Source organism: Hippocampus bargibanti, linkage group LG22 (assembly GCF_051943395.1).
Source record: "Hippocampus bargibanti isolate YZ-2025 linkage group LG22, ASM5194339v1, whole genome shotgun sequence".
NCBI classification, from domain to species: Eukaryota; Metazoa; Chordata; class Actinopteri; order Syngnathiformes; family Syngnathidae; genus Hippocampus; species Hippocampus bargibanti.
The window spans coordinates 3205899-3215812 of NC_142755.1; the positions used below are offsets into that span (position 1 = coordinate 3205899).

Sequence of the window (9914 nt, forward strand, 5' to 3'; positions counted from 1 at the left end):
AGAGGGGCGTTCAAATCTGCGGGAAAAATGCAAATTATGCAAGCGATGCAAATTCGACAGTCACCTCATTAGGTACACCTGCAGTACAACCGGATGGAGTCACAATATTAAAAAAAACATTTTTTTTTTAAGTACATTAATTTAACATAAAAATACATATCTGGTAAATGTAATATTTTTTTTTTTTTTTTAATTTACAATGTAATCAAAATCAATTATTTTTTTGATTCATTTTATGGAATTAAAACTCCTTTCAATGAATAATAAATCAATGCATTAATAACAAAAACACACTAGAATAATACTTCCTTATACTGTATTTAAATTATGATTACGATTTAAAAAAAAAAAAAATCTTTTTTTTAAGTGCATTAATTTAACATAAAAATACACATTTGGCAAATTTAATATTTTTTTCACATTTAAGTTACAGTGTATTACATTAATTATTTTTGGGATTCATTTTATAGAATTAAAACTTTCAATTAATAATACATCAATGAATTAATAACGGGGAAAAAACAGACTAGAATATTACCTCGTTATATTTAGATTATGACAGAGTCACGATTAAAAAAAGTCATTTTTTAATAAGTACATTAATTTAACAAAATATTTTTTTGGATATATTTTTTGTAATATTTTTTTCACATTTAAATTACAATGTATTAAATATTTTTTTTGATTCATTTCATAGAATTAAAACTCCTTTCAATTAATAATAAATTAATACATTCTTAATAGAAAAAAATATCACACTGGGATAATGCTTCCTTTTATTTAAATTATGAAGTCACGATGAAAAAAAGTCATTTTAAAGTACATTAATTTAACATAAAAATACACACTGGCAAATGTAATATTTTTTACATTTAATTTACAATATAATCAAAATAAATTATTTGGGGATTTTTTATGGGATTAAAACACCTTTCAATGAAGAAGAAATTAATACATTAATAATAGGAAAAAAATAATCACAGTATAATAATACTTCCTTATATTAAAATTACATGCAAATATATTTACAAGCATTTTTTTTCAGTGAAATATACATCTTACAAAATACAACCTGACATGATGCATACGGTGAGAAGTCTTAACACGGTTAATGTATGTTAATATGCTTACTTATGTAGCCGGTACTACATTTGAATGGATATTACATAATTAAAAAATGGTAATGGGCGTCTTATGTAATCATAATACGTCAGTGTTGTACAATTAGTATCTACATAATTACCAACATGAGGCAGGTGGTTCTCGCATGTAGAAAAGGGCCACATTTCACAACCATATAAACAGATGTCAAAACCTGGCCTCTGTATTGTGAATTTTAATGACGTGTTTTTGTTGGGGGGGGGGGGGGTCCTTCTATTTTTTCACACCAGTAAGCCTCAAGACGTGACAGCAAAATGAGCAAAACAAATAAGCTGCTATTTCCATTCCACTGCTAAGTATGCAAATAGTAGGAAAATAAGCAGATAGCAGTGTCTGGCTTCGCAATGCTCATACATGGAGCTTTTTCTCTTTCACTTTTATCTCTTCTATTTAGCTGCATTCCTGCCGGGAAAATGCTAAAGGCTACATCTGTGGTTTCCTTGTAAACGAGGCTGTTTTGTTCACAGGAATTCAGTCTGCCAAGCAGCTTTGTTTCTTTCTTTATCCCCCCCCCCCCCCCCGTTGACCCTTCCCCACAAGTTCATATAACGGGGCTTTCAGTGACTATCGGAAACAGGATAACTTCCAGTGAAAATCGTATTTTTACACCCAACATTGTTTGTATTAAAAGTAGTACTTTATTCACCTTATTTTACACTGCCGTATATACATATTTTGTTATTTGGATATTTTTGTTATTCAACTGGGATTATTTGAAAAGCACGGTAAAACTGATGATTTTTGTAAAAACGAGGTGCGTCAAATGCATCGCAGTCTCCACCGGACAGCCTGACAGAAGCGAGCCGGACTCTGCTTGATTACAGCTGTAGTTCTCCGTACACGTTTGATTCTAAACTCGAATTAAAAGTGATAATTTCCCTTCTTTACGTCGAACCGGTGAGTATGTTGTCACAGACGCAATGAAATGTTGTTTTGTCGCGCGAACGGTCGTTTTTTTTTAACCCCGTTTAACTTTGTTTTCCTGCTGCGCATCAATGACGCAGGTGGTCAGGATGTTGTCGATTGGGTAGCTCTGCGAAAGCAAAATACGGACATGGAGGGTAAAAAATAACATACGCCAATGACCAAAATGCAAATGGGACGTGTTTTATTCGAGTTTAAGGTCGGTTAATTTGACGCGTGGGGGCGTTTAAAACCCTTGACTTGTTGACATGCGGTAAACGGTGACATATGTTTACGTAGAATCTTGCATTAATATACAAGTGACGTCATGACGCTGGTTACGCCAACGTAAGATGCCAGTTTACGTCAAATAATCGATTGTCGTTTGCCATTTTTTTATTTAATAGCCTCGACAAAATACTATGTGTTTTTTTTTTTTATTTTTATTGGATTAGTTTGGTAGTTTTTGGCAAAGTCCGCATGTTTTTTTTCCGTGTGGAAGACAATGTAAACAAACTGCCAATAACACGTGCTAGACATGCTTACGTCAAATCATGTAAGGTCGTTTGCTAATTTTCTAATTTAATAACGTCGAAAAAACACTTCAATATATTTTTTAGTAGTTTTGCTGAGTTTAGTTTGGTAGTTTATGGCAACATTCTTATGTTATTTCTGTTAATTGCATTATTTAATTTTGTTTTGAAAGGTATGTAAATGTATTATTATTATTCATGTATGTGGTTTGAGGATAGTATTGTGGAGGCTGTAATCCATCCCAATGTAAATATCTGTTATTTTTTAAGCTTTATGTTATTCAAAAATGCTTGAAATAAACTGTTGATTTTATTGTTTATTTCTTCTTTAAACAGTACAAACCTGGAGGACAATGTCGTCCGCTTGCAAAGACGGTGAGGAAGACTGGCTGACCGTCTGTCTCAAGTACCTGCTGTTCGTCTTCAACTCGCTCTTTTGGGTAATTGTAATGAAAAACCGATACATTTCACCATATAAATCCATCATGTTTGTTAAAAGTTTGATACACATTTGTGTTTTTCACCCCAAAATATGATAGATAAAAGTCACTTTTATTATTCAACAGGAAGTACTTATTGTATAATGAACTGTTCTTTCAGGTGGGAGGTGCCGCCGTCCTGGGTGTGGGCGTATGGACTCTGGTGGAGAAGAGCGAGTTCCTGAGCTTGCTGGCATCCAGCACCTTTACCGTCGCCGCCTACATCCTCATCCTGGCCGGTGGCCTGGTTGTGGTCACGGGCTTCCTGGGCTGCTGCGCCGTCATCCGCGAGCAGAGGAGCTGCCTCTCCGTAGTCAGTATGGCGTGTTTTTGATACCCCCATAATAATGGTGGGAGTGATTGGCTACTTTCACGATGTTTTGATCACCTTGATATTTAAAAGCTACTTTTTACATAAAATGTGTAAAAAGTATCCAAAAATGGAGCCAAAGCGCTCACGCGTGGGCATAAAACCCAAAAATGACACGCACGTGTTGCCGTTTAAGGCGTCGCTAGTCACGCCAACGTTTTTCCGTGACATCCGCGCAGTATAAAATTCCAACGAGCGCACTTGTTTATTTGTGTCGGCGTTTGAACATCTCGTTTCCTACGCTACACGGCAAACCGCCCACGTTCTCATTTGAACGCGTGCGGGTCTAAAAAAAACGTGTGGGTGTTTTTTTTTTTTTTTTTTTTGCAGCTTGCATAACATCGCCCGGGATTTATTTATTTATGTAGTTATTTATAGTTTATTTTCACAAGACTTTACTCAACGCAATTAGAATCATTAGCGTTTGTAAGCGTTGAGTGCCTCCTGCCTCTGGATCATTAGTTTGGTTTAGAAATAATGTTTCGTTTACACCACCGTGATGATTTGTATTATTATTATATTTTTTTTTTTTTCAAACTCATCACATCGAGTAATGGAGAGATACCCCAGGAGGAAATCGCATTCCGCCCTGCCTGTCAAAACATCTTCCCGGGTGTTTTGTCACGGATGAGAGATGGATGCCTGACGTCTTGACAGTCGCTGGAAGTTTTTAATGGACTAAAGTTGTCAAGTCACTTCCCAATTGGGAACTCAATATTTGCATTTGCCTCCCCCCCTTTTCCTCTTCTTTTTACAGTATTTCTTCTGCCTACTGTTGATCTTCCTTATTGAACTCGTGGCTGGAGTTCTGGCATACGTTTATTACCAGAGGGTAATGTTGCAGTATTAAAAAATAAATAAGTGAATACACAAATACATACATCCATAAATAAATACATAAACAAATACATAATGAAATGCATAATGCAGTACATATTGCAATACATAATCAAATACATAATCAAATGCATAATCCAATACATAACTTAATAAATAAATACATGAACACATAATGCAATACATAATGGAATACATAGTGCAATACATAATCAAATGCATAATCAAATGCAAAATCAAATACACAAATACATACATAGATAATTACATGAATACATACATAAATACATCAACACATACATAATGAAATACATAATGCAATACATAATGCAACACTTGAAATAGATAATCTAATACATAATCCAATACATAAATAGGTACATAAATAAATACATATATTCATGAATACATAATGCAAAACTTAACGCAATACATAATGCAGTACATAATCAAATACATAATTAAATACATAAATAAATAATGTACTGTAATTTTTGGGACGGATTTGAAACCGCATTGTGGTGTGTTTCTAGCTGAGCGAGGAGCTGAAGGAACATCTCAAGCAGACCATGATGGACAACTATGCCCAACCAGGGAAGGAGGCTATCACGTTAGCGGTGGACAAACTACAACAGGATGTACGTTTAGTGGTTGATGGGTGACAGGGGGGTCAATCAAAATTTTCTTTCGAGAAAGTACCACTTACCCATTTGTGTCATTAAATATATGTACACAATATTGTTTAAAGATGTAAAATAATACTCACTGACATGTATTCTTGATCCTCTGCCAAGAACCTGCAGCTTCCTGAAGCATAAGGTGTTATGTATATGTGTACATTTGATCCTGTTGGCCATAGGGTGCGAACGAGAAAATTGAGGAGCTCCATCTCCATTGAATTAAAGCAAAAATTGTCAAATGTTGCCCCCCTCGCAGTTCAAGTGCTGCGGCAGCGACAGCTACCAAGACTGGACGACCAGCGTGTACATTGCGTCCGCGGACACCGACGGCCGACTGGTGCCCGACAGCTGCTGCAAGTCGGTCACACCGGACTGCGGCGTCCGCGACCACCCCTCTAACATCTACAGGGTGGAGGTCAGTACCCCCCCCCTCCCCCCACCACCACCACCACCACAACCTATCCCGGCAGTGAGCATCACTCTTACCACTTTTATCACCGTCTGCAGGGAGGCTGCATCACCAAGCTGGAGCAGTTCCTGGCCGACCACCTGTTGGTCATCGGGGCCGTGGGCGTCGGGGTGGCCTGTCTACAGGTACGTGGAGAAAAAACAGTTGACATCCTTTAATCCGCATTTGAGATAGAAATCAAAACCTAAAACTGGTCAAACACCAAAACCGGTCAAACCGGAGTACCGTATTGTCTGCAATTAAAACATTAATAGCGCACCTTCTATATGGATCAATATTCAAATTTCTTGGACATTATATTTGAAAAGTTCTGTTGAAAACGCTTTGTGGAAGCCCTATATGAAGAAAACTGGATTGAATTGTATTGTATTCTCTTTGGTGGGGCTCTATCCAGTGGATACATAATGCAATTGCAGCTAATATTTTGGATACAAATCTATGCACCGTGTATGATATGAACACCAGATATGAACACAGTTTTAATATGGGCCATTCATTAAGTCGTTTCACTGCCGGATGATGTGCAAAAATGTGTCCACTGCAGTGCCAGGGTTTTTGTCATTGTCACTCGAATTCCAGGACCCGCAGAATATTGAGTTTTAGGACGACATAAACATTCAATGCAACGTTACAAACCTTAGACTATCTTCTTTCATCACAAAACAAAGAGTTGATTCCTAAGTTATATAGGTCTGGAGTTATATGAGCTTGAAATTGGGGTGTCTGTACAAAAGGCAAATGCTGCCCCCTTGTGGAAGGGAAAAAACCTTGCCAGAGGTCTGACCAATTCTCGAATGGCATTGAATGAGTAAAATTTGCGCTTTAAACCCCAGAATGACTTAAATCATGTCAATGATGCTGCAAGTAAGGTAAGTTTTGTCAACTAAGGTAAGTTTTGTCAAATCGTGAATGTGTTTCCAACAAAATAAGTCCTCATCTTTATTGTGAAACCAATTATATGCTGTTATACACATTTTTTTCTGCCTTTAAAAATGTCTCCCTGCCTGCCCTAACGTTGATTCACACGCTTACGTTGACCACACAAATCCAATTTTAACCCCCCCGCCCTCAACCCCTGTTGTAGTTTTACCAATAGAATTTATAGTTTGTTTAGTGTAACACACTAACTTGTGTGCATATGTGTGTGTGTGTATTTGTGTATAGCTGACCGGGGCAATCTTGACAGCCTACTTTATCTATCTCCTCTATAAAGAAGAGGAAGAAGACATGGCTACCTTGTGATTGTCGTTAGCACTGCATTTTTCGCTCTCGTGTTCTTTTATTATGCAGGTGTGGATGACATTTGCATGTGTGTACGTGTCATGTGACAAAGGCAACTAGCCGCTTTTGACGTATTCATAGCAGCTGTCCATCTTTGTTTGGAGTCCCTGGATGGGTTTGAAGCAACTTTTGTGGCTAGCATGTGGCGTGTTTCAAAATAATGGCCCGAAATGTTACAACGGCGTTCGCTGCCCATTTGAAGTCTGTTGCTAACCAAAACAGCAGCAACTGAATTTAGGCCTCGGATGAGTGGCGAGCTTGATAGTTGGAATGCTAAATTGCTAACCGGCCTCCGCGCATGGACGCTATCACGCTTGTTGTCTTCTGTGCGGGCTGCTTTGTCTTGCTTCTTCCCCCGTCTCATGACAATCATTCTTTGGATGGCTTTTCCATTTTGCATCCTGGCTCGTGTCCCAACTCATCCGCTTCAGTAGTCGCTTGCGCGTCATTGTCTCGGCGCTTCTTCCTCGCCGTTTGCCTTTGACCCGACGCTTCCTGTTTTCAGATCTGTGGGATGGTGCTTACCTGCTGCTTGTACAGGAGGATCAAGATGGAGCTTTACTGATTGCGCAACATGTCTCAAGGCTCCTTCTTATTATTTCTTATCTGGCTCGTGTCATTTTGGGCCCTCTTGCCTTTAAGCTTTAATACCAGACCAACTTGAGGGGCTTTATTCAACCGCCTCGGAGGCGATGTTGTTTTCTGTCAGCGTTCGTGTTTGTCATCGTGCCTGAAATATGCCAAAACAAGCTGATTCTTAATCTTGTGCCTGATAACATAACCAAACGGTCCTATTTTGATGTTGGTCTTCCTAATGAGGAGTCTAGTAAGTTTATTTTATTTATTTTTCTTTTAAAGTGAGTTTAAAGTGTTTAAAACGAAACAACGGGTGCTAACGAATGCAATTCGCTCGCTCCAAATATCCTCTTGTGCTATTTCAGAACTATTAAAAACGAAATGAAACGTCACCATAGAAACAAATTCACTTGCAATGTGTCGTGTGAGCCGCTGGAGGGTGACAAAGCTCACGTGCAGAAAACCAATAACCGCTTGGGTGCTCTGACGTTGTGTCACGTGATATTCGACGCTTTTCGGTTCAAAGATGAGCTTTTTTTAGTGAAATGTGAACTTTCCCTGTGTTTTATTGTCACCTAATTATATTCTGAGCCGAGGGCTTCCCTATAATTTCTCCCCAAAACGTTGCGGCTGTGCCTCGTTCAAAACACACATTTAGTCACCCGTAAAGCCCTGATGTGGTTCCCGGGTCGTGACTAAATGAAATGTTATGTTACACCCCCCCCCCCCCCCCCCCCCCCCCGCGGTGACTTGCTTATGAATTACCCTATCCTATTGTTAGTTCTTCATTGTTACCATATGACCCATTTTGTTATTTCTTTTCGTTCCTCACCCTCAGCGCCGTCACTTTTTAACGTCCTACCTCGGAATGCGCCATTCCTGTAAAGAGGGGGGGAAAATCCCACAAGCATCCGGATGAGGTCCAACATTTATTATCATTTTTTTTGTGGAGAAAACAACATGTGACGGTATCCAAAAATGGTTCCCAATATCTTTTAGCGACAAATGACCACATGGACTTGCGTCCATTAACGCCATCACCTTTAGCGTCACACATTAATCCGGTATTTTTTTACGGACGCGCACATCTGCCAGGCGTCCAAGGTTTGTTTAACTACAGTTGATTAGCCGTGCGCGGCGTGATGTAAACACTTTGCGGGGGAATTTCGATGTGAGTAAGCTGTTACACTGTCTGTTATTTGTCATGTGTCAGCAAGACGGCCGAACAAAGTTAATGTACCAAAGTAACAACCTTTTGGCTTGCGGTTTGTTTCACAAGCGCCTAAAATCAAGCATAGTACAGGAAATGAACCGTAATTGTGTTTATATGAATAATTGGGTCTTTGGTGTGTCGGCCTATTTATCAAATGTGATCGTAAACAATCAAATAAGTCTTTAATGAGGTTGCCATTGCCAGAGGTCTGGCCAGCGCTTCATCACCATCTCCAGTAAGAAAAACCAAAACCCGAACAAATTTGTAAATGGCTCTCCATGTCGTATTTTCAATTCCCGAATAAATTCACGAATGGCACTGAATGAGTTAAATTGACCCATTTCTGTCTCTGATTGAATTTCTCACTTCTAGATGGCACCTTCTAGATGCCACAACAGCGCCCAAAGAGGCCTCTGCGTCTCAAATAAAAGGTGTGGGGGCTTAAAAAAAAAGTAGAAAAAGGTCGGAATTTCTTCAGCGTGTAAACAAAAGAACACCTCATTAGTGGCACACTCGTGGCTCCCAAGTGTCAAATGTGAAGGTTGCATGAGAGCCATTCATTTGTGGCTTCTCACCAAATCTACTTGGATGTGAAAAAATACAACAAAACCGTTATTATGTCCGCTGTGAACCCCCCCAAGTTGATAATGTACAGCTTTTAAAGTTAAAACGGGACGAACGGGTGCCCGCTGGGTTCCCACGGAGTCCAGGATGTTGTGGTAGGGGGAGGTATGCCGCAAACAAAATGGCGGAAAGTGTTTCAAGACAACGGTGGGAGGAGGGTGGGTGACGAGGGCACTGATTGATGCCAAACAGATGGCGGGAGGTTGCGGGGGGGTGCAGTGATACTTGAGTGTGCAGGTAAGGCGCCGGTAGCTTGAAACAAAATGATGAATGTGGTATCATCAAACCACATCCACACCGGGATCTGATTTTTTTTTTTTTTGCTCCGGCGTTATTTCCACAAGTGATGGATGTTGTGTTAGGCTTTCATGTCGGGGGCCGAGAAGCGGAACGACGACGTCAAGGGAGTGGCGAGCTCGGGTACCGTTAACGTGTGTAAATAACGCCGGGTATGCGGTTGGAAGGCCTGTCAACGTTTACACGCTGGTTTCATTTGTTAAAACGATGACAGGAAAAACAAATGGAAGCAAAAGAAGTGTAAAGATGGCAGCGAAAGGGAAATATTTTTTTGGATTGATAGCTGTCTGAAATGACCTTGCCTCGAACTTGAAGGTGGTTTTACAACGTCGAACGAAACGAAAATGGGGAATCGAGTAAACGCTCGACTTGGAGTTGTTTTAGATTGGATTAACCTTTCGCAGTGGAGACATTTACATTTCACAGCAGCAAAGTAATAAAAGGAAAGGAAAGAAAGAAGTACAAAAACAAAATACGGGAGCTGCTGTGAA

At 39.4% G+C, this 9914-nt stretch overlaps 1 protein-coding gene across 4 annotated transcripts in view; it reads left to right on the top strand.

Moving 5' to 3' along the window:
* Positions 1-8838, top strand: part of tspan11 (tetraspanin 11) — an 11452-nt gene extending 2614 nt beyond the window's left edge. Inside the window, exons 5-12 of one of the 4 annotated variants that reach the window (XM_088988858.1) lie at positions 2934-3037; positions 3198-3389; positions 4204-4278; positions 4817-4921; positions 5220-5378; positions 5471-5557; positions 6597-6722; positions 7219-8838. In XM_088988858.1, coding sequence (XP_088844984.1) covers positions 2951-3037; positions 3198-3389; positions 4204-4278; positions 4817-4921; positions 5220-5378; positions 5471-5557; positions 6597-6674 — 783 coding nt within the window. In that variant the 5' untranslated portion in view covers positions 2934-2950 and the 3' untranslated portion in view covers positions 6675-6722; positions 7219-8838. The other 3 variants (XM_088988857.1, XM_088988860.1, XM_088988861.1) reach the window with 3 other exon arrangements.
* The last annotated feature ends 1076 nt before the right edge of the window (positions 8839-9914 follow it).